At 32.7% G+C, this 26337-nt stretch overlaps 1 protein-coding gene, 1 long non-coding RNA gene and 1 pseudogene across 3 annotated transcripts; 1 reads left to right on the forward strand and 2 right to left on the reverse strand.

Moving 5' to 3' along the window:
• Nucleotides 1-1357: 1357 nt before the first annotated feature.
• Nucleotides 1358-7312, reverse strand: LOC110612143 (aspartic proteinase). The gene is made up of 14 exons (XM_021752833.2): nucleotides 7057-7312; nucleotides 5891-6270; nucleotides 5621-5681; nucleotides 4318-4412; nucleotides 4103-4215; nucleotides 3809-3977; nucleotides 3683-3722; nucleotides 3537-3601; nucleotides 2813-2926; nucleotides 2648-2712; nucleotides 2391-2547; nucleotides 2196-2315; nucleotides 1820-1908; nucleotides 1358-1698 (listed from the first exon to the last, which is right to left on the reverse strand). The coding sequence occupies exons 2-14, from the start codon at nucleotides 6260-6262 to the stop codon at nucleotides 1614-1616; spliced, it is 1545 nt and encodes a 514-aa protein (XP_021608525.1). The 5' UTR covers nucleotides 6263-6270; nucleotides 7057-7312; the 3' UTR covers nucleotides 1358-1613.
• Nucleotides 7313-15220: 7908 nt separating this feature from the next.
• LOC122723217 lies at nucleotides 15221-17210 on the forward strand. Its single transcript, XR_006350172.1, has 2 exons — nucleotides 15221-15569; nucleotides 16989-17210. It is a non-coding gene; the product is annotated as an uncharacterized LOC122723217 (long non-coding RNA).
• Nucleotides 17211-19637: 2427 nt separating this feature from the next.
• LOC110610706 lies at nucleotides 19638-22691 on the reverse strand (annotated as a pseudogene). Its single transcript, XR_002487263.2, has 6 exons — nucleotides 22203-22691; nucleotides 21957-22064; nucleotides 21618-21779; nucleotides 21108-21518; nucleotides 20503-20616; nucleotides 19638-20411 (listed from the first exon to the last, which is right to left on the reverse strand). The product of XR_002487263.2 is annotated as a WRKY transcription factor 6-like (transcript).
• Nucleotides 22692-26337: the final 3646 nt, after the last annotated feature.

The raw sequence follows: 26337 nt of genomic DNA on the forward strand, positions 1-26337 counted from the left end.
GCTTTTCGCAAAAGAAGCATAATTATGCGGGATGAAAACAATAATTCCAAATTTGTATTTGGGATAACAACTAAAACACAAATTCAAATTTTGGTTATAAGTTGAGGTTAGTTGCGTAAACTGGGATTAGGGATTCAGGTACCGTACATGTGTTTGATTCATCATCAAGCAATTGTATTTGTGAAAGGTGATATTTATGTCCTGAGGAAATGAATCTGAGGTAAACTCATTATCATATTATTTTATCTGTTTAAAATAGTCCTCTTTATATAAATATATAAGGTTTGGACACGAAGGAAGCTATGGATATCAAGTCAAACGGGGGAGGACCAGTGCATTCTGTGCCGTGTCTCACAATCAATATTAATTTATTATAGGACCAACCCTCCATATAATAAGAATGACTCGTATCTTGTGCGAGGGAAATCACTACATTTATATGCTGGGGGAGTATTGTAGAGTGAGCCCTCAACTTGGCTCAATACTGAAGAAAATGGGAAGGGAAAAAAAAAAAAGCATGCTTTCTTTTCTATTTTTTCAATCATATAAATAAATTATATTTTTTAAAATTTTATTGGACAAATATATTACTATACAAGTTTAGAAAAGGGAGAAGCGAAAAATCAAATCTGGATCACTCTAATGACTTCTCAATATTGTTGTCACTTGATTAAAAAGTGGCTGATATGTCTCGATTATATTCATTAACTCTTTTTAAATTCAATAAGTTTTTATATTAATTCTATGTCATTTTATTTTGGGTGATTATATTTATTTAATAATGTAATTATATTCAAACTAATGATAAAAGCTTACAACATGAGTAATTGCAGGAAATAGATTATAATACATGAATTTAATTTCCCAAAAAATCTCAATTTTTTTTTTTTACCTCCTTGAAGAGAGCGGGGGCATCACTTACCCTTTGCAGCTAGTCGGCGCCGAACCCTTAAACGTGGTTGGGAATTTTGATCCCCTTGTTTCCAGCTATTCAATACAGCAAGCAAAACGTGTCTGCTAGGGTCTTCTTCCACTTTTGTTTCTATTTACAACAAAGTATGGATGATTCTGTTCCTTTTACGCCTCTTTCCTAATAGGGAATATAGGACAATTTGACCGCCGATGAAGATGCCATGGCCCAGAAGCTGAGGCATCCAGAAGGGTTTCAATTATTAGATTTTTTAAATGCACTAGACCTAGACTAAACTCGGATACATAAAATACAAAATATATAAAAAAAAAAATGGACAATGAGATGCAGGCGATCCTTTATTATTATTATTATTAATAAAAAACCACTAAACAGTTTTTCGAATAGCTCGGATACAAATATAAGGCATTCACACTCGGTTGGAGGTATTATAAAATTTACGTGTACTATTATATAAGGCTCTGTTTTGGAAGACCCAGCATCTATAGTCAACCTTCAAACTCCTAGTTTTGAAGGTATCATACTAGACACAACGGGGCACATTTCTGTTCTGATATTTACAAGAGATTTATTTTCCGACACTTTAAAGTTCAAAGTCGACAACGACAGACTTCGTAAACAGAATACAGATGAACAAGGGTGTACAACACTGAACAGAACCTAAGTAGTAAAAGATGATTAATTATGCAGCTTCCGCAAATCCAACTCTCATATTACCATAGTCGAATACAGTATGGAAGCGACCCATGAAAACATCTCCCAATATCCTGCCATGCAGTGAATTTTAGATTCAATGATTCAGTATCCAACAAATCAACTAGATAATTTAGACCACAAAATTTGGAAGGAGGAATTTTTGCCATCTATGACAAAAAGGGTAGGGCATACCAAAGGGGACCACGAGGTGGTGGCACATCTAAAGCTGTAAATCCACTAAGGCATTGCGCTGTTTCTCCATCACCCACTTTGAGGACATACTATCGCCATCACAAAAATGTACAATCAGTGAGACACTTCACAAATGTTACAAATAAGCTTGCTTGTGGAAAATATATGCTACTCCAAAGAGAAACGCATTATTTTATTTTATTCTGTTGGTTGTAGGTGGGTGTTGAGAGGTGGTTCAAGTCCACAGGTTACTTCTCATTTCTCAACTCAAAATCCAACCAACATGAGTAAACATGACAGTACTGAGATACATATGATGTCTTTTCCTGCAAAAGGTATGCAGGCAAACCCAACAAAGCCAAATGGATAACGATACCTGCTCAGGGGAGAGGTCAAAAACCTTCCCACCAATTGTAAATGAAACATTAGGCAATGTAGACAAACCACCACAATCCACTACTGATTCTCCCAGTGGACTGGGCAATCGGTCACAAAGCTGCATTAACAAAATTACAGCATCAGCAAATGTGATGTAGAATTTAATTAACAATGCCAGAGTGTAGTCGTTTACCTCATCGACATAGTTAAGTATGTTCTCCCGAGTTAAATTCAGCTCGAGCTTATTCTGCATCCATATAACTGCCATCTCACAATAAGAGCACATTGCATCATGCAAACTACCAGCCACTCCTTGAATCTTCTCATTCAGCACGTTCTCAATGCCCATACTGATCATATAAAACCAATTGTAGCTTAAGTTTGTTAAATGGGCAAACAGCAAAAGGAATATATTAATAGATGCAATGGCAAGAAGCATGCAACTCCAACCTTACACCTCGGGAACCATCAAATGTGCACATACCAATTCGTGAGCAAATTTTTTGTGGTTCGTCCTATCACATATAGTAATGAGGATATTTAGAAAATCCACCTAAGACAAACATCAGAAAATATAAACTTCTTCTTCATGCTGTGCAGCAACTTAGCTGATACCTTTTCTAAAAGCTTCTCGATTATGATTTCTCCATATTGAGCAACAACTGCCTTGCATTCTTGACTAACAATTCCAGTTGCTCCAATGGCACGGTTCACTTCAGCAATAATGCCCTGTAAATAATGCAAAGGCAGTACAAACTCAAACACCAGCAGAAATCTCATCAACACTAACAAACATCACCATCAACTACCCAGGTTATAATACTAACAATTACCAAATAAGGTTCAAAATAGCAGAAAGCCCAAAAGCCAAAAAGGAAGCACAGTGCCTTGCAAAATAGGGAATAACATCTAGCACAGAACCTCAAATCAAATGGCCAACTACCACACCAAATACAAAGACCATACATGCAGCCATCAAGCAGGCAATAAATAAAATATACTCCCAGAGGAAACAAGTGCAAGATATTGGAGAAAGTATAAACATAATTATATGTCCATGGAAAATGGCAAGTCTATATAGGGGGCTTGTTATTGTTCCCACAGCAAATGACCTCCCTTATGCCATCAAGCAAGGGCACATCAAGGCTCCCTTGTTTAGAAAAAGGATTACGTGATTTTAAGCTGAAGACTCCTATTCCCTTCCTTTTCCCTGGTGTGTTTATCTGTTAGAAAATCTACATGATTTGGTCATGAGAGTCCTCTGGGGGAAGATGGACCCAGCATATTAAGCACTACGCATAATTATTGTTGGCAAAAGAAAAGTGTTTTGACTACAAACCGTAGGACCAGCCAACAAAGAAGTTCCAGAATCAGCAATTGCAGCACAGCCCCTACTGCAAATTCCTGAAATAGATTCAAAAATCAGGATGAAAAATGATGTAGAGAATTAACGTTCCCCATTAAAAAAGGTTGAACTTTGCTTACCAGTTGTTTTACCATCAATCAAGACATCGCCCATGTTAAACTACCAGCAAAAGAAAAGAAGGCATTCAGATTCAGAATATTGAGATACTGATATTACAGAGTAGAGGAGATGCTTAGAGAACCAACCTGCCAATACCCTTTCTGTGTCACAGGGACATACGTATGCTCACCCTTGTAATGGTAGGGGTCCATCCCACCAAAAACTATCTCACCCCCTTCATATTCATCAGCATTGCGGTTAAACCAAAATGAGAAAACTGGTTCTTTAACAAGACCCTGATTGACCATGTTGTACCTGTGATGAATCTACTCAGATATATAATCATTGTAATTCCTCAACGTTCTAATTTACCAAGGCATTATCAATACAACAATTGAACAATCCACTATTAGTACAGAACAATAAACAACTATATATACCACACAGGTACAGCCTTTCCAACTGATATCTCTTCAAACCCAAGTCCAAGTATACCATCAAACTTTGATACTAAGAATGTGAGGCTGGGCTCCTTGGTTGCTTCAATAAAATCCTAAAAATACACCACCTTATTAGATTATAAATTCAAACCACCAACTAACGCGCTATTATATAATTATGTAGTATTGTATATAAAGTAACCAGCACAAATTACCTGATCCTTGACCACAAGAGAACCAACTTTTACATGGTCCCGAGTAAAGAAGCCAGAAATGGCACCAGTTCCATAGTGGATAGCTGCTGATTTTCCTGTGTAGGATGAAATTATGTCACACTAAATCTTCAGTAGGAAAGTCTCTCACCAAATCACAAACATGTACTCAGGATCATGTGCAAATAAATAAATTTTGATGCAATAATGCACAATCACTGCTCTGCAATAGCATCTAAAAAATGTTTTTGTCTGCACATATACTGAAAAAGCTCATGCAAAAACGACCCCAGGTAAAGATATAACAATATTCCACGAGCATCTGAAAATGCAACATATAAGCATGGCAATGTTCACAGAAAACTTGCACAAGAAAAGGTGGGTAAAACCAATATTCAGTGAAACAAAATCCATGGCAGAAGCCAGGCAACAAAAGACAGAACTCTGAATATCATGAAGACATCAAACGCCACATGGGGAGTTTTTGTTTGTTTTTTCTTTCTTTTTTTTTTTTTTTGGGGGGGGGGGGGGGGCGCAGAAGACAGTGCAAAATTGAAGAATATAACTGCAGAAGACTGCATTACTTGTTCTTGTGTTGCCCAAGACGAAAATAACTTTAGCTTGTTGCATATATATATATATAATTATAATGCGCACACCAAAGAAGACATCCAGCACTAATTAGATAAGACATGGAAAACAGCATCCTACTTGGAAGTAGAGATTTCAACATCATTATGATCTGCTCATAAACAGAAAGGGCTCAAACTAAAAACTACCTGCCCAAAGCTAAAGCTATTTTGTAAAGAGAATAAAACTCACGACTAAGCCATGTGGATATTAGAGGATATCCAGTATCCACCCTGCACGCTTATTTAGGAATGTAACTCTTCTGGAAAAGGGTAAAAAGGAGAGGTGGGGGGGGGGTGAGGTTTGGGTTATAAGCCTTCAATCTGAAGCTTCTTGTTTCTTTTCTGGCTGTCAAATCAAAAGTCACCACTTCACTTGGATTTATTATTACTTTTTTCTATAGAAAAAAAAAAAGAATCTTATGGAAACATGTTATTAACAAAATATATGTACAAAAGGAAAACTACCTTGGAATAATGATTATAAAAGCATTATAGCACACATTACAGCCATAAGAATAAATCACAAAAATGAATGGACATCCGTCTGATAAGTATACATTTAGCTAAAAATATGCAATTCCAAACAATGCACCAAAAAAAAAAAGAAGAAAATTGTCTTACAAAGAACTCAACATTCCATAAACACTACAAGGAATTGAGGTGCAGTAACAAACCATTCTCCTTAGAGGTGCTTGAATGGCCAGACTTGTACTTGGAATGGAAATAGCAGGAAAGCTGAAAACAGAAATTAGACATGGCATTAACCATAGAACGCAAGAAACTTCTTTACAGAGAATTTTATACATTGATTATCAGAGACAAAATCCTCAGAACCAACTAAAGACATGCTGCATAATATTTCTCAATCTGATCTTCCAAGTGATGAAAAATCCCAAGCTGTAAAGTAAAAAATCACATAATTATCCTCTAAGCAAATAACTTACTGAAAAATAGCACTTGGAAGAGGGCACCCACAGATTAGAACTACCAGTGTCAAATATTACAGTGAACTTTTGTGGTGGAGTACCAATACCAATCTCGCCAAAATACTGAGCATCCATGTAGTTCTTTAGTGATATTATATCAATATCTTCTGCATCACCTAAATTCCCACGAAGATGATACTTTTTAATAGAAGCTCGCAGTGACTCTCCTTCCTTGGACTCAAACTGAGCAGCCACAAGGTTGTTTTGATCAAACTTCCTCTTTTTTAGTCCAATTCTGACCAATCCATCATTATGGGCAGCAAAAACCAAAGGCAATAGAAAGAAGCAAAGGAAAAGAGCAGCTGTAATGGGTTTGAATCTTGCTCCCATGTTGAAGACTGAGCAATTCAAAGGCACAATACACAAAATAAATCATTATTGATCAAAACCCTGAGCTGGATTATGACAAATATCGTATGAACACATAAGAAAGCGTTTTTATCCTTTAATATTCTCAACGAACTCACACACAATAACAAGATCATACCATCTAAACTCCTTCAACATAGCTTGACTTGCATACAACAGATACACATAGGCGCAGCAGAGACATGTTATAAGACAGATTAAACAAAAAAGTCTTTCAGAAGTGGAAGTTGTAACTGAAAGAGAAATAACTCTTATTTTAACAACTACCATTTTCCCCTAAATGAGAAACAATTAGGATGTAAATTATCCTTTATTTCTTTTCTGGCAAAATAATTTCTTAAGTTGCATTCGGCAAACTTCCGAACATAATGATGTTGAACTAAATTCATTCTAGAATTTAAACTACTACTAGATGGAATCATAAACAAAAATCTGAGAACAAATTTTCTAAATGGACCATATCCACGCTTATTCAATCCACAAAGCATTTCGTAAAATTTTAAATAAAAGCATTACTATATTAACCGGGTAGCATAAGAATCAAAAACAGGAAACACAAACAAAAACCACTTCCTTTTTCCCACAGATTCTAAGCAACCAAACATAACTAGAAAGTCAAATTCACACATCAAAAGGAAAATTCCCAACGAAAATCACATAGCGCGATATAAATTACAAACATTCAAACTACTAAGAACGATAAACAAAAAAGAAAAATCGACAGCAATCAAGCGATTAAGATCAAAATCACTCACAGTTTTCGAAGATAGAGCAAGAGAGAAAAGGAGAGATGCTAAGGAAAATTTTCAAGCCACTGAGGGAGAGTATATATATGTCAGGCTGTCCGGTTCGATGATTTTTCTTTTCTTTTCTTTTCCTTTCTCTTCTCTTTTTTTTTTTTTTTTTTTTGAAATTGACTTCAGCGCGCAACTTAGGATCAGTGCCGTTACCTTGTCTCGAACGAGATATGCTTTTCTTCTATGCTAAGAGTACAGGAGAATTTTGATTAGGTGCTGCAGAAGACTATGGGTATTTATATCTTCCTCCAACCACAGACTTCACTTGGACACGAGAAGAATAAACAATAATAATTGCAAAAAAGAAAATATAGGAAAAAAAAGTTAAATTATTTTTTAAAATGAAAAAATCTAAATAAAGTTTCCTTTGTTATTTGTATGGCAATTAAATTCAGAAGGGCAATTAATTAATTAATAATTATTTATTTTTTTATTAAATGCTCATTTTATTTTATATTTTATATTTATTTTATTTTTTATATAAATTAAGAAAATAATTTTTTATTAACTTTTCAATTATATACTAAATTTTATTAAATATTAAAATATTTTGATAATTAATAAAAAAAATTAAATAAAATAAGATTATAATAATTAAATTACATGTTAATTATATATAAAATAGAAAATAAAAAAGTGAATAATAATTTTAAAATAATAAAATAAAAAGAAGTAAATAAAAATTATAGGATGAAAAGTATATAATTAATTAAATTGAATCATTTTACTTGTATATTTGACCAAAAATTTGATACATGATAACAAACAGAAGTTGGATTTGGTTTTGAGGAAGAGTATCCTTTCCTCTCTTTGAAAATAGCAGTTGGTCTTTTCCTTCGAGGATATACGGATTTTATTGAATTTTTTAAGTACTTAAAATTGTTGATTGAGCCCAAAAAAATCTTAAATATATTAATTAAATATAAATTTAAACAATTTTATTTATTAAAAATTAAAAATACATTTAATTTAGCTATTGTGTTTTCTTTCACTCTCTCCTTAGTGTATACATTCACTATAGATACTGACTGTTTATCTGAAAATTAATTAATTTTATTTTTTAAAAGTATAGAAATATAATAAAATATTTTAGAAGTTGTAAAATTTATGTGTCTATATATATTTGGCCTTTAGTAAATTAAATTTAAGTGTTACTAATAGTGATGACCGCTGGGCTCATCACTCCCCGGTTTGGGGTCCAACCCACGATGCGGGCCCATCATCTCGAAACCCTCAAACTTCACAACTCGCACTAAGTCCAGTTCCCTCTTTCCAAGACCAGCTCGACCCTTTCAACTGGACCAGCCGATCCTCGATGGGCTCAGCCCGTACCTCATCCTCTGGTCCGATTCGAAACCAGAAAGCAGATCCACATGTCTCTCGTGTGAATCCATCCGCATGCGCGTCCTGAAAGAATCAGAGGCCGTTACGCATAGAGCAGAGATCTGATTCCCTCGTACGTCCGTATCAACGTAGCAGGGACATGTGGACCAGTGATAAAGGAAACATATAAAGGAAGAAATACTCTCATCTAGGTTTAAGTTTTTTCCAGTTTTACAGAATCAATTGTAAAACCCTATTTCTGGATCTCAAACCATCAAATCGCATGTAATATAATTTATAACAGTATGTATAATTTATTATATTAATGAGATAAATATATAAATATTAATTTATTATATAATATATATAATAATTAAAAATATAATTACAAATAATTACCAAATAATTGAAAACAGCTATAAAATTAGAGCTGCCTATGATCTGATTTTTGATATTTTAAAAAATCATCTAAGCTCTCGATTATATCCAACTTTTAAATCAAGCACTCTTAAAATAAGAAATTTTTATTATATACGTTAGTCATTAAAACATTTTTTTAAATAAATTAATTTTAAATCTCAAACCACAGTTCCAATTTTCTCTTATTTTGTAGTTTTTTTTATTTTTCACAAATATAATGATTTTTATGCAGGAAAACTTTTTATAAAAAAAAAATTAAGATATGTATGCATCACACCAAATCATATTATTTAAATTTAAATTATCTTAGGTGCACCAAATCATATTATTTAAGTTTAAATTATTTTAGGTGTGAATTCTTTTTTTTTAGAATTAATATAAAGTGTTTAAATTTTTTTTAAAATTTTACTATAGTTGATTTTTATTTAAAATTATTCAATTTAAATGTCTCTATATTTTATAAAATTTAATTTTTAAATTTTTTTATTAAATAAATTATTAATTTTTTCAATATTTATATTATTTAATAGTTATAATTTTAATTATTTATATTAATTAATCTCTGTAATTTTAAATATTTATATTATTAAACTCTTCTAATTAAAAATAAAGCAAATTGATTAACAATTTTTTAAATATTTTGATAAAACTATTTAATTAATTTTACAAAACACAAAAACGTTTTAATTGCATGATTCATGTTTTGCATGTCATTTGCATTGTAAGTATTTTGAGTGTTTTTAAACAAAATTAAAATGAATTAGATATATTTTTAAATTCCACGAATTTAAATTGACGATTGATCAAATACTGCCAAAAATAAAATAATAATAATAATAATAATAATAAAAAAAAGAAATGCGGAGTAGAGAGTTAGTAGTAGCTTAATATAGGGCAATGAGATATCGAATAGAATTAAAATTTTTGTTAATGATGGTATAATTTAATTTATTTTATAAATAAATAATTTATTTAACAAATAATTCTCACACATATTTAGATATATAAACTCGAACAACAATAAATAATAGTCCTAAATTAGATTTTGTTTGTACTCCTTTGAAATTAATACAAATTAGGGGAGGAATTGATGTGAAAATACTTATAACGATTACTGTGAATTACTAAGAATTATTTGTTGTATTATCGAGTTTGGAGATAAATATACTAGTAGTTTAATTAGGGCAATGAGTTTAACCATTTAACTTGTATTAATTTTTTTTTGAAATTACTGAAAATTATTCGTTGGTTTTATTATTAACAGAATATCCTCTATTTACATATGAGTGCAGGACTAAATTGATATAAAAATATCAACGATACCTCATGAGTGAATGTTTTTCAAGACTTATAAAGTTTTCTACTTTTTCAGTAATTTGTCATCCATTTATGTCTCGCCGGACCCTTTTGTTATCACATGTATTACTCATACGGGATATCAGGAGTTGTTTTATTGAGTTCAGACTTTTTCCCTTCTTTTTTTTTCTCATGAATTTTTGGAGGGTGTTATCCCTTATAGGTCTCTCGATTTTATCCTTTAATTATCGACATTCTTTCGTTGTGTGGCCATGGTCTTCATGAAAGTGATAATACTTTGTCCTATTCCATTTTTTTGCCTTCTTGGGATTGAGTTTGGGCGGCCACCTGATTTCTTTATTATTTTTTTTATCTATGTCAAAATACGAGTTTGTGAGTCACTTAGCGGGGTGTAATTCTTATACTTATTCTGTTCGTCTTTCTTTCACGAGATGGGGTAGCTCTTGTGATCTCTTTTATGGTTTCATCTCTCAGGCTTTTGACTTTGCTTTTGACTTACCTTCTTGTCTTCTTTTAATGCCTAAATTCCATCATCCAACCTCATATATTTCTAGGCCTTGTCTATCAACTGTTGGTATGTCGCGGCTGGATTTTTTATTAAGGAATCCATGAACTTGAAGTTATGGGTTTCTTTTTTCAATGTCTCACATGTTATCTTATGATTCAACCCTTCCACCTGTATGGCCTCCACCTGTATGGCCTCGGCTTTGAAAGGAGAAATAAAACTTCTTAAAGGCTCGCCCTCTCCCTAGCGAATCTTCCGCAGCTCTGAGGAAAGCTTTTTGGGAGATATGCGAGTGACAAATTTGGATTTGAATATCGTAGCAAACTATGTAAAGTTTTAGATTAGACCTGAACTTAAGTGTTGATACCATTTCTGAGTCAAACCCTTGAGTATTGATGGGAACACTTGGCATAACACAAAATCATTTACATCTTGAAGCTATATAGTCGTCCTGAAAATGGCTAGATGGCTTCAGAGGTCTGCCGTTCCATCATACTTATATAAGTTTGGCAACTTGAACTTGGCGGAAAAGGTTTCCGCTAATATTTCTTCCGAAAGAGGCGAGACACCATCTAAACTAAAGTCCTCTTCCTGTTCTTTTTGGTATATTTGCACGACCCATACTAGCTTCTAATCCACTCCTGTTGGATCCTCATTTGATTCATCTTTAGATTCGATCTTACCTTTATGCCGCAATTTAGTCGTTTCCGTTTGGACCCTTGGGATATTTACGGAAGTTTCGTCCCTTCTTCCAGGGTCTATCTTAGATACCTCTTCCCGAGTCTTATACTGCCTGAGAGTAACCTACAACCTTTGGATATACTGAAGCATTTGCTCGTTGTTTAAATTATTAAGGTCTGCTCCGTTGATCACTGGTATAACGACTCGGAAACCAGACCGCTACCGGCGCTAGGATCCAGATTGACTTAAGGTTGCCGGGACCCGTAGCAAGCCTAACATACATCCTGTGCAACTGGTATAATCCCATACATGATCAAACATAAACATAAAAATTTTAACTTTTCTCTTACCAAGCTTGACCTGAGCATGCACTATACCTGTAATCATAAAAAACCCATTTACTGGAGCCCTCATCAAATGCTCCAGTTGGGTCAACATAACATATATCAAGCTTGGGTCATCATTTCTCAATATAAAAACATTACATACAGATCATGTGACAAATGGATTAACCAAACACTCGGGCCAAGCACAACTCTATCCATTACATTTCATTATAACATTTTACATTTTATTACACATATTTACATTACATCATGTCCACTACTATTCTATTACAAAACATAACCATAGTCATAACCTGCTGACCTCCTGAACTATCTCTGTCCCTGCAAACCTGGGGGTTAAGGGAATGGGGTGAGCTATAAAGCCCAATGAGCAGAATAGTAAAAACAATTCATAAAAACATGCCATCATGAAATGCATCACATCACAAACAATACACATCAAGGATGAACTTGTCACCAATAGCCCTCTACATATCTCATATCATAACATGTCCAACTATGCCGGGGCGATACGGCCATGCCTGGTCTTCTCTTACTCTGTGCTAGGGGCGATACGGCCACGCTTGGTCTTCTCTCACATATACATACTGCCAGGGGCGATACGGCCACACCTGGTCTTTCCATCTCATGTCATATCATATCATATCATATCGTACAGAGGGCTAGAGGATCATTCAATATTCATCCACATCATCATTATCATATTATGCAATGCATCATATTCGTGAATTCTAATGCAAACAACCTATTACATAACATGGTATTCATGATGCATGAACATGCTTAAAACATTTAATTTCTTTAATATAATAAGAGTTATGTTCTACTCACCTCTGGCTGACGCTTACTAACTCTGGAGCAGCTAACTCACAGCTGATCACCTCGGTTCCTCAGGTCCGATCCTACACAGGTGGACTCAAATGAGGGACCAAACATACTCTAATAGGACTCTAAATATCTCCCCAAAAACCCCCTAAAACATCATAAAACAATCATAGAAATCATGCAAAAGAATGCTGAACAGGGCACTTTCGGCGGCAGGTTCGGCGGCCGAAAGTCCTTCCAGAGCCGAAACTCAGCCATGCACCTTCGGCGGCCGAAGGTTCCTTCCAGATCCGAAACTCATGCATGTTCGGCGGCACCTTCGGCGGCCGAAACTCCCCTCCAGAGTCGAAAGCCCAACTTTCGGGGGCAGGGTTCGACAGCCAAAAGCTTGCCTCCACAGGCAGGTTCGACGGCCGAAAGTCCCTTCGGCGGCCGAACCTGAGCTCTTCTAGAATGGTAGAACTCAGCCTCCTCATGCACAAACAGCCTCCAAACCTTCCAACACAACCCAAAACCTCACATGCTCTCTCCCAAATATGCATACACACTCCCACAAGCATTTAGGGGCATAAACTAACTTAAACCTCCCAACATAACATCACATAAACATACATTGGGCATAAAACTCACATAAACTTTAACATGTACATCTACCCACACAAAAGCATCAAAACTCCTTAAAACTTACTTAAAACAAAGAAAATGGTGTGGATCTACACTTACCTCTTGAAGGTCGAGGGTTGGTGCGATCCCTAACTTGGAGATGGGAGAAATCTAGCTCCTTGGGTCTCCAAACTCCAAAACTTGATCTTAAGCTCAAAACTCTTCAAAACAAAGATGAAATGCATGAAAACTTGAGGGATTTGAAGAAAAAGCATAAAAACAATCAAAGGAGAGCATGAACTCACCTATGCCCGAAAAGAGAGAGAAAACTCGCCCAATTTTCGGACAAAGGGCCTTTTATAGGTGGCCGACCAAACCTCCTTCGGCGGCCAAAGCTGCTTCCAAAACCTCACCACGTTCGGCGGCTGAAAGAAAGCCACTTTCGGAAGCCTAACGTGCCTCCTAAACAGCCCCATGTTCGGCGGTCGAACCTGGGTTCTTCCCTCCTTGGTCTTTTCTTTCAAAACTCAATTTCTTTCTCATTCAAAACCTTAAAATACTTAGAAACATTTTAGAAAACATTTATCTTACCCTTCTAGAAGGCTCTGACATCAGAAATTTCCGAATTCCAACGGAGATTTCGCCGGAAAGTTGGAATTCTGATGCCGGGGTCTAGCCGGGTATTACAACTGGGGCATGTTCTCCCGATTATCTGGGATGGAGGAAAAGATGACTCCTTCGTTGGTAGCCATATTGTTAGCAGTTGTAGGGCTTCCAGCCATTTTAAGCATCGAAAGATGATAGAGAGTCAGTTGTGATCTAATCCAAAAAAAGGTTTAATGAATTTTTCAGTAACGAAACCAAGTGATGTAGCTGAGATTAGATTGATGATGTGACCGGAGTAATACTGTGATGTGATTGGTTTGAACCTGCAAGAGAGGAAACATGAGATAGTGGTGGGTTCCCACAACAGCCAATTCGACACTCAAGTCAGTATTTTGAAAAATAGAGAAAATGCAATTGATTACTTAGACTTTAAATGGTATTAGAGATAGCGTACCTTTGTTTTTGGAATCGTTCCCCTTTTATACTATAAAATAATGAAGATAAATATAGTGTTTCCTGAAAATCCAACGATGATATAGCCGGTTGTTCGATACTGGGCGTGGCCAGCTAATAGATTAGTGATCCTGTTATCATAGGCAAAATGGAAATGTGCCTAACAATGGTAACTCTACGCTAAGACTCCTATCAGGGGAGGGCGAGTCTTGTCGATAATCTGAGTGTCGTCTAGGTCTCATTTTTCTGTGACTGAATGTCACACCCATTCTCTAATCTGTAGAGATGGATATGACTCGAAAAATTGACAGAACTTCCCCTGATATTTATATATATAAATACCTATAACCTGCTATAATTTTAAAATATTAAACATATAAGAGAAAACTGATGGTGGATCTAGTCAATCCAAAATATATATACATTAAACAAAAAAAACATTCTGCACTTGGATGTACAATCTATACATGATTTTTCAAAATTACAAAAAGAAATGACAAAAGACCTAGGATTGGTCCGACCTCCTCTAGACTCTGAGTGGACGATGTGAAAGAAAGGACAAACTAGGAGATGAGGACTGCTGAGCGGATCACCGAAAATGAACTGAAATAATAAAAGTATAAGGGGTGAGTACAAAATACTCAGTGAGCGGATAAATAAATAACAAAGGGGAAAAGATAAAGTTTAGGTACTTATTAGTACCAAATATTTAGTTAAAATAAGTCAGCTGAATAAATACAATTTAATTCAATCAATATAAAATAAACTGTGAAAAATAGCAGTCGTATACACTCATAATATGTTCCCTGCAGATAATGCTGGCATCTCAGGTGTGATAAAATAATGACAGCCTGAGAGCAATGCTGACATCTCAGGCTCTATGATGACAATTTTGGCCCCAAGAGCTAATAAAATACTGGTCATACACATGTTGTAACATCCAAAAAAAAGTAAATAAATAATAAAAATAAAGGAATAAATAATAAATCAATAAAAAGAATATGAATAAAGAAAAGAAAAAGAAAAGAAAAGAAAAGAAAAATTAATTAAATTAAATGTTAATTTAAAGCCAAGTGGCACAACCAAATAAAATAAAAAAAAAAGAAAAAGAAAAAAAAGAAAAGAATAAAGGAGAAAAGACTAGAAGAGAAGAGGGAATTTTCTTTCCCATTTTTGTTTTCTCCTCCTCCCCGTGAACAACCAACCATGAAACCCACTTCTCCCATCTTTTCTCTTTTACACTAATTTCTTCAAATTTCACCTCCAATTAATTATCCATCTTCTCCCAACACCTTTCCAAAGAAGAATTTGAAGAAAAGAAGGAAAAATCAAAGAGAAAATTCAAGGTTGAGGGAGAGTGAATAGTAACCAAGGGTTTGGAAATTTGAAAGGTATGTTAGGGGTTTTTGTTGTAGGGTTATTTCTTATCATTTTATGTGAATATATATATGAGAAATAGTGTATTAATTTGATTCATTGGTTTATGTTTTTCATGAAGAAGAAGTGGAAAGGAAAAGTGGAAGTTCCAAAGGGAAAGAAAAGGAAGAGTAGAGAATTAAAGCTTGTAGAATATTTTGAAAATTCTAAGATTTGTGCTCAACTCTAATTTTAATAAATTCAAGAAATTGTTATTTATGTTCTATTTGAAATTTTACTACCTAGTAGACATAAACCAAGTGATTAATAGGTTAATTATATTGTATAGTCAAAGTTGGAAAAATAACAGATTTAATAGATAGAAAATTTTTAAAATTAATATGTAATTTAACAAAAAATTAAGCTATGGATCAAATGACATGACTTATATTCTTGGATGGAAATATAATTTGGTTAGATCTAGTGACAATAAAAAAATGTAGTAGACTAAAAAAAAAAAGAGAGAGATATGAGATTAGAGTGAAAAAAAAAAAAGAAGAAGAAATTAAAGGAATAAGAAAAGTGAGTTATAGTGTAAATATGATGTGCTAGAAATAATAAGAATAATATAAGCTAAAAATAGAAATTTAAAGAAAAAGAAAAATGAAATAAGTTATATTGTGATAAAAAAATAGGAAAAAAAAATTATATTAGAAAAAAATAATAATAAAAAGAATAATAGTTAATTAATTAAGGATTAAATTATGAATTTGTAATTTATGTAGTTGAAGTAAATGAATAGATTTACATGATATGACAATGTTTAAAGACAGAGTTGTAATATGATAAATTATTATAGTTTGAAAAATTAAAAGTTACACTATATTGAACTTTTTGGCTCATGTTTAAATGTATAAATTATTTAAAGTCTGGCCCTATGAATTTGGTGGGTATTGTGAGTTAGTTTAAAGGTGTGGCATGCCATATACAGATCTTGCCATATACAGATCTTGCAGTACTGCACTACAGTTACACTGATTCTTGTGATACAATGAGGTATCCTACAATTATATAATCGGCTTTTGAGCCATACAGTTATTTGGCACTTTGTGCCCTACAGTTACAGGTTCTTTATCTGACTTAACAGTCCCATTTAGATTTATAGGGCCCAACAAAAAATAATAAAGAAATAAAAGTATTAAGAGAAAATAAAACCTTTTACATGATGAAGAAAAAGAAAAAGCTTATGAAATGAAAATACGCATATATGTGATATAATAAGATGATTTAGATTTATTTCAAATTATTTGCTATATTATTTACTGTTATTTGTTTAATTTACTGTGATTAAATGAATTTGATTTAAATGTTTTATTTAAAAAAAAAAAAAAAGAAGTTGAGCACCGCTAAGCAAATTGCTTAGCGCGTTGAAATTTATTTTTTTCCTCGCGCAGGCTGTAGATTCAAGGAACAGTAGTGCAAGATTTGCATCAACCCAGTCAGAGTTACATCATTGACCATACTAGGGTATATTTTGTAAATTTTTTATATGAACTTGATTGTGGTAATATAGCATGTACATAAAGTTTTAGAGATGAAGTTGTATATGTAAATATGGATGATTAATATAAGTTCTGTGTTGAGATTATTGAAATGTTATGAAGTGTTTGATCTCAGTTGAATTTGTGTTGATGTTGAAAGAAGTTTGGGGGTTAAGGTTGAAATTGATAGAAGATTGATATTACTTTTTACAGGTGGAATTAAGTCCATATGTTAGGGGAAACTCTGCCGGATTTTTTGTTAAAAAAAAAAAAAAAAAGAGCCATAATTTACATGATATAAAATACAGGAAAAATAAGCGAATTGTTACATAATGTAATGTCTCCGGCTCAGTTAATCAAATAACCGGGTAGGGGGTGTTACACATGTACAGAGCTATCCCAAAGAATGACCACCCGACATACGCCTCAAAGGTTGTCTATATATCAAGCGCTGTCCCAAAGATAGTACAAATTTATATTATGCTGAAGATAAACCACCTGTCATCAAGGTGTTATCTATTCGGTGCATATACAGAGTGTAATCGGTTATTTATTCAACTGTGCTTTAAATTCAATTTTCATTTATTCAAGAAATATAAATTATCGTTATCCTTTTCCCAACTTAAATAAACAAAATAACATATATAAATATATATATATATATAAGAAAATATCAATATTATATATTTATCCACGCACCAGTACTGGGGACAAAATAACCTAAGTCGCAGGAGCAGTCTTATTATCTATTCTGGAAGCTGGATCCTCTCCTAGAATGAAAAAGAAAAATAATATATCAAATAATAAACAAAAATTTTAGGATGATAATATAAAATATAAAATACGAAATTTTAAATATATTTTTATATATAATTTTAAAAAAAATTCGGCAGTATTTTGATATAGCTAGACCTCCCAAAATACACAATCTCAATAAAAATACACAATAAACTATAAATATTATATAGGATAACCTATGAAAAATCATCAATCTAAAAAGAAATATAGAATTCTATTAATTGGGTCTAACTAAAACTTATCCCTTTTTATTTTTAAATTACCAAAAATCACTGTTTAATGGTGGAGAAAATAAATTATATCATAATAATTTGAATAAAATGAATAAAACTCACATACTCAATTTTAGAGCCTCTGAAAAAAATTATTGAATTTTTGAGCAGGATATTAGTTTAAAATAGAATTTAGCCGATAATTTTAGAAGTTTATGGGTTGATTGGATAGAATTTTAAAAGTTTATGGGTTGATTGGGTGGAGGGAAAGGAGATTTAGGTTTAAAAGAGGAAATTTTTTTTCTTTTTTTAATCACAGATGTTGTTCTGTTTCTGCTTTCTTCGGGAGGAAGAGAGTTCGTTATGGTTTCGGGACGGAACTTTCCCGAAACCAGAGCTTTTAATGCTGTCTTTTATTTTATTATTTTATTTTATTTTATTAATTATTTTTATTATTTTATTAATAATAATTTTATATATATATATATTTGTACGTTATGGGCCGTCTCTTCATTTTTTTTTTTTTTTTAATTTTTATGGGCTGGGCGTGATACGGAACCTGTCTGATTCTTGATTCTTGCTACGTAGTTCCTGTGGTTGCAGCTCATAACCATATTTAGGCAAATGTTATTTAACATCAAATACTATTAACTTGGGGCAGATACATCTGCAATATCTAATAATTTATCTTCTTAAAGTTAAACTCAACATCAAATTTCACATGCAAAAAATGAAAAGAGCTAATTCATATGCAATGGATCATATACTACTCCGGCCAGAAATATTCAACCAACTGAAAATTAAAATATCATATTAATTAATATGTGAATTTTGTCATTGAATAAAATTTTCTATATTTTTAAATAATATATTAATTTTGTATTAAATAAATGTATACACGTATAAAATTTTCGACTAAGAGACTCGACTGTCTAGCCAGCACCACCAAGCTAACCTAAGCCAGCCCCACCAAGCTAACCTAACTTCTTAAAATTGGACCATTTTGTTTAAGCATCAAGAGTCAATTGCCGAAATAGGACTACCGCTCTCAATTCTCAGGTTGCAGACAGAAAATCATCATAAGGAAGAAAAAAAAACAACCTTGTTCAACAACCCAATAACTCTAAAGATTTAGAACTAGCTAAATGTAAATTATGTTACATTTATTGTCAAAATTATCATGATATTGACTAGAATTCAGTTATTGCAGTCAATATGTTTGAGTTTATCTTTCAAATAAAAAGAAAAAAAGATTTTGAGGATCTCACTTGGCAGATTATTATCATCTGCGTCTAGCTGTTTTATCTAAACCAAGCCTTAATCTAAACCAAGCCTTCATCTTTAACTACCACTTCAATCGTCAATACCTTGAACTAGGGTTCTTCTTTTTCCATGAAGTTTAACTTACTGCAGGGCATTTACATGTTTGGCCCCAAAAAGAAATCTGATCTGTGGAATCCTTGAAGGTTTGAGGTCTGATATATATATGGCTTATTATTCCATATTTTTTTACTACTCAAATTATGAATTAAGAATTGCCCATAATTGCTAATTGACAAGTAAATCGGATCCCATGATCTCTTCTTTTAGGCCAAAAGGGAGAAGTAAATTTTAACTAAACACCTTCACATTCATACTGACAGATAAATTCCTCATCGTACTTTCACTGTCGTTCAATACAAATATTTATGCACTTCTTTTTGTTACGCTGTGATCGTATTGAGCTAATTAAGCTGGTTGGCTATTTATGCTCTTTCATGTGCTGTTGTCGATACCGTTCTTCAATGTGGGGCTAATTAAGCTGATCGTATTTAGCTTGAACATTGCCAATGATGGAACTTACTGCTGCAACTAGAGCGGCAGTAAAGTTAGGGTCTGAAGTGATAGCAGCAGTTACTGCACTAACTGTTCTGTTCGCCAACGGAGGTATCATTTGAGGCAGCTCCATTCCCTGATGAGGGTTTAAAAGATCTGAAATTTCAGCTTTGTTATAAAGGGCTTGCGCGGAAACATGAGACGCAGACATGAAATGGCCTTGGAGTATCTGTGAGGGATTAGGAACTGGAGGGCGAGTGATGTCCAGTGTTACAGTAGGAAATGGAGCTGAAGCTGAAAGTGTTGCGAAGCCTGGTGGGCAAGCTAAAGTTTTTGCTAATAACTCAGTGTTCATTAACTCATCAGGACTTGGCATAGACCCTGAAAGTAGCATTGATGCTGCAGCTGATGTGGTAGATGCCACGGCCATTGCGGCTGGAGGGAGTGGATGGTTGTGATGACCTTCATATGTTGTTATAAGTACTGCTTGGTCCTCTGCGCACCGTTGAACCTAAAGAATTGTTTACCCAGAACCTTTTTCAGTATTGATTAGCTTTAAACTCTCCAGGAAAAAGGTTATTAAGAAATGGAGTAGTTTTTACCTGTTTGCGAACTGGGCATCCAGATGCCATAGTGCATCGATAATAAGATCGAGGGCATGGGCTACCTTTAGCTAATTTCTGCCCATATTTTCTCCATTGGCATCCATCAGAGATCTGCCACATAATAATCAAAGATTGGTTAATAAAAGTGTTGCACTATTAAGAGAATATATTATACAATAAGCCAGCAAAATGATCTCTGTTGGATTTTTTTCAATTGTCTTTATCTTTCTCATGCCGCCAGAAAGTACAGTGGAGAGAGGCCCTACTTCCTTTTGAGCTTTGTGGCTTTGTGCTGTATTATTTTCTAGCTTAATCTGCTGTGTTGCTAATCAAACTCTGTGTGGAAATTTTATCACGGAAGGAATTGAACGAAGCTCATGCTTAATTGCTTAGTATATTTACATCCTACCAAATAATACACCCATTAAGTATGTGCATGGTTACTAATAAATTTGGCATAAATTATTCGACACTCTTATACTTTTACTATTCACTAGGAGCACCTTTATCTCTAAGTGGATCATTCCGTATGAATATATATAACTATGATTATACCAAAAGAAAAAAATATATATATGTGCATGGCTATAACCAAAACTTACCGTTGATGACTCGGATCTTGATCGAACTGAGACACGGGCTTTTCTAATTATAGACAAGGGTTCTGCTTTCCCTTCATCATCGACGTCTCTTGAAGTATCAAACTTGGGGATTTTGTTTGGAACCCATCCCTGAAATGCTTCTTCTGGAGACTCGTGATCTCTTATTCCACCATCAGCACTCTTTTTCAAATGATCAATAACAGGAACAACTCCAGTAATAGAGCTACAACTAATCATGGGTGACTTATTATACTCCATTGACTCAAATATATTAGGAGATATTGGGCAATCCCGAGATCTTTCTTCAGATTGTGAACGATCTTCGCCCATTTCAGCTTTACGCAGATCCATGATTTGCCTTGCTGTTATGGATCCCTCATCGTGTCTGTCTTCTACCGCTCCATGTTTCACCTGAAAAATTGGTAGCAAATCTTTATATGCTGACCTGATAATTGCTACATGGGTGTGTTTATGTGTGTGTATATATATGAAGAGATTAGATCAAGTTACCTCATTTTTCACAGTTACAGTGTTCTGATTCTGGTGCTGCTGCATGAGTGTAAAAAGGTGCATCTGCAGGATATAGTAGTTGTTGTTCACCTGATGAAGTATGCCTTTTAAACGTTGATTCTCTGCGTTCATGTGGTTTATTTTTGAGTGCAAAAGTTCGAGCTGAACCAAGAAAAAACATTTGGAGAATGAATAAGGATCGCTTTAGAAGACAAAAAGAAAAAAAGAAAGAACAAAATATATAATATCAAAATTCAAATTCCTGATGAAAATTAATTTCTCTTTGTTGTATTATATATATGTAGCTAGACAGACAGATCATGGGTTCCATATATATACCTCTTTCTTTCTTTTATTGTAAAATGCCTTGTTTTGAGATGCTCCATCTTCCACCATGGATTTATGATCACTACTAGTACTGCTTCCCGTTAAAAGATTCAAACCAGTCTAGTTGTAGTAAAGAGAAAAAAAATAAGGATCCAAACACTGAGATAACAAATCAAGAACTACCGAAAGAAGAAATATATTATTCGTAGATAGAGAGAGAAGAGAGAGACTATAGGGGTGATATATTTTTTAGCTTACATTTACATCTTCTTCATCCTGTTGCCCTACCCCATCATATATGGCCTCTGTCTTGACAATTGCAGCCAGCTTAGTTTCTTGCTTGGGACAATTCCCATCAGCAAAGAAATCCATCTCAGTAATCATTCTGTTTCCATTTGAAATGGAACGATACCCATCGCCGCAACAGTGGCTACGATCATTAGATAGGTCCATGATGCTGATATATGGTGCATCCACGTAGTGTTTGTTCCAGGCGGCTTGGAAATGATCAGGGAAGTTGTAGGATCAGTGCCAGAGGAGAGTCGTTTTGGTTTGGCACATTGAAAAGGAGAAGGAAATGGAGAAAGAGTGAAAGAGGTTTTTGAACAAGTGCAATTGACTAGGCAATAAAGATATGAGGTGGACTAAGACCAAATGTGAAACGAGTGATCCATCTTCGAGCATGAATATGCAGAAAAGACTCGAGCCATGTGAGGTAAGGTCGTGCGTCAATTGGACAGGTGGATTTATTTACATTCCTAACTACTTTGTATGAGAGAGAGATATCTATAGAGATAGAGAGAGAGAGAGAGATTTATGTTTATAAAATAGATAGAAAACCATGTTTGTAAAGAAACTAAACCGCATTAATTCTGTCTCCTCATATTGACAATACAGAGTTACATTGCCGAGCAGTCCAGCTACATGCATCTCTTATAGGTGCAGAAAAATTTAATTAGTAAGCAAGCACAACGATTAATCAAAGAAGAAAAACTCTAATTTTTATAGTATTTAATATGGATATGTTTTTATTTTGAATGGATAAAAAATTTTTTTAATATATATCAAAATTCTTTATTAGTTTATTGATAATATCATAATTGATTTACTTGATTAAGAAAGACTGTGATACAAGTTTATGAAAATCAATTGTGATAATCTTAAATATCTATTTTACGATGTATGAGTAAGCTTGATCTAAAAGGAGGGTGCTATTCCCCTTTTTATTCGTTTCTTTTGTCTGCTAGTAACGTGTAATGGCCTTACTGTTATTGAATCATCTGTCTCTGCCATACGGATACGGTCGTATAAAAATATCAGATATTTGCTATATGCATAACGGTCATTTAATTCTTCCTTTTAACACGCAGGTTAACCGAGCAGTTCGGGGTCGGTCAGTGATCCTCGTTTTGTTAAGCGTCCAGACCGGGTTCGGGAAGAGAAAGTTGGGTCCTGAGAAAAATCCGACCTCGAAAGTGAATGGGTTGGGCCTTCTCACTCGTAAAACTCCGCAGATTTTGGACCGATCCTGTCACTGTGGGCTCGGTCTCTTCTCGGAGCGGTGAAATCCAGCTTTCATCAAATTGTAATTGATTTTTTTTAAAAAAATAAGCAAATAGATGAAAATGAAGGCACAAATAATATAATAACATTAAAAGCTATACGTAAATTGCAGCTATGCGATTGGTAGCTTGATCTTTGTAAATTACCTTAATCCCTCTGTATGGAGAAAGGCCAAAAAATCATAAATTGCGGCTACTGTATAGATAACATTTCTTGTGCATGTTGCACGTGTAAAATATAGCAGTAAAAGTCACATTTGTGTTCATACTTTGGTATCTTTAATGTATAATTTAAGGATTAATTATTAAATTTTTTAAAAATTTAAGAGGTGAATTAATAAATTTTTTAAAATTATAAAGATTAAATAATAAATTATTTAATGATAAAATTAATAAAAATAATCAATTTTTTAAATGTCAAAATATGTTTTAATATATTTTTTAAAATTAAAAAATTAATTAATTAATTTTTTTATAATATAAAAATTAAATAGTAATTTTTTTATAATTATATGAGAAATTGTTAGTTTGATTTTGTAATAATATAAAAATTAGGTAGATTAATTTTAAAATATTGTGGGTTCCCCTTGTGGTTGAAAAAGGAAACAGTAAATAGGTCAAACTTTAAGTAGAGTTGAGCGGAGATAAAGGCGAGGAGGTTTGACTGGTTCAACGAAATGAACCGGCACAATTGGCTCGGCGGACAACACGTGAGGAGAGGAGTAGAAGCCGCAAACTTTCATAAGACACAGGCGGCCGACGCTCACTCACAACTTTCATTTGACTCCTCACATTTTAGATCATTACGTGCTAGACGTAGGTGCGAGGCATTCGATTAGTTTTGATTTGATCAATTTTAATTTTTAATAAATATAATGATAAAATTTTTCTAATTTAGTTTGGTTTGATCAGTTTCGATTTTTAATAATTTTTTTATTTTTTACACTTTATTTTTAATATTTTAAAATTTAATTAAAATATTTTAATCTTAATATAATTTAATTTCTCTATATTATTGAAAATAATATATTATTATTACTAATCGGTTCGATTCGATTTTTTCGATTTTTTTCTGATCAAAATCGAATCAAATCGAAATAACAGAAATTTTTAAAATTAAAAATTAAACTAAATCGAATTGAATAAAAAATCGAACTGAATTTTAAAATTAATTCGATTCGATCGATTTTTTCAGTTTGAACCAAGCACTGCGAAGCCGTAGAATTCACAAACCCGCTTTTTGAAAAAACAAAAATCTAAATTTTCTGCTGAATTATCTAAGTTAAAAATACTAAATCTATTTTTTTATTTAGATTTATTTTAAAATTATTATTAAAAAGTTAAATAAAAATTATATATGCTCTCGATATAAAATAAAGAGAATTATAATTTTTTTTCTCTCCTTAATTAAAAGAAAATCAAATAAAATAATTGATTATCAAAATATAAAAATATGAGTTATATTTTATTTAATTTTATTTAAATTTTTTTAAATTTTTAATGATAATTCAAATATATTTTTTAACCAAAGTAAAATTTTACCCTCACAAATTTGATCTTTTCTGGCATGATAATAACTACTAAGAGCTTTTTTTTCAAGTTAAAGCAGCTCATCAATCTATAGGCAAAATTTTAAATTTACTTCTTGTTAAAATTTGATATTATTCAATTATTTAAAAAAATGGCAAGATATGATATGGCTCGTAATTCAAAAATATATTATCCTATAATAATATTTTAAATAAAATTAAAATTTAAATAATTAATTCATATTTTTTCAAACCGTTAATATTTTTTTAATAAATTACAATAATTAAATAATAAATTTTCTTATATTTTAATTTTAAAAATAATGTATACTAGCTAGGTGTTATTAATTAAATTTAAGGATATAATATTAAAGTCAAATATACAAGAGACGTGTGCTTCCAATATTGAAAAATAATTGTATAAGCATGGCATATCACTTTATTAAGGTAGCTAATAAAAAAATATATTTATTATATTAATTATTATTTTTTATTTTTAATTGATGATTAATTATTATTGGTATTTCTCTTACTTTTAATTATATAATCAATCATTTATTATACTACAATTAATCCAGAGTACCATGTCGGCTTATAAAATATTATTCTATAAGCATGAAATAATTTTTCAACAGTATATGATGCCGACATAGACATCATTTTCTTAATTAATATGTATATAATGTCTCCTTAATTAACATTAACAAAAATTACCCACTCTTCTCTCGCCTTCACCTGGAACTTCATTTTTCAAACTTAGGGATTCTCTAGTCCATGAAGAAGACAATCAAGTGTGGGGCAACGATTTTTGACACTTTAAATTTTTTGTTTTTTCCCATTTCATATTTCTCTAGAAAAAAAAAATTAATTCACATGTAACTGTTATACATTACTATTATCCATGAAAAATATTATATTGCTCGTATTTACTATTTTAATCCAAATTTTAAATCAATTATGATATTATTATGAAAAAATTATAAAAAAATATTATATTTATATATTTTTTTTAATATTATATTATTTAATTTACTTTAATTTTATTTATTTATTTCTTTCAAAAATTTCATATAATTTTATATATTCACTCTAAATATTATATCGCTCGCATTTTCTTGATTATTATTCCTATATTAACTATTGGATGTTCACATATATAATTAAACTTTGGATATGGTTTTAGACGGCATAAGTAGGGGTGAGCATTCGGTCGGTTTGGTTCAAAATCGAATCAAACCAAATAAACCAAAAATCAAATTTTTAGTGTTTATGAAAACCGAACCGAACCGATTTTGGTCAGAA

The sequence above is a fragment of the Manihot esculenta genome, chromosome 3 (assembly GCF_001659605.2).
Source record: "Manihot esculenta cultivar AM560-2 chromosome 3, M.esculenta_v8, whole genome shotgun sequence".
In the NCBI taxonomy this organism is placed as follows: domain Eukaryota; kingdom Viridiplantae; phylum Streptophyta; class Magnoliopsida; order Malpighiales; family Euphorbiaceae; genus Manihot; species Manihot esculenta.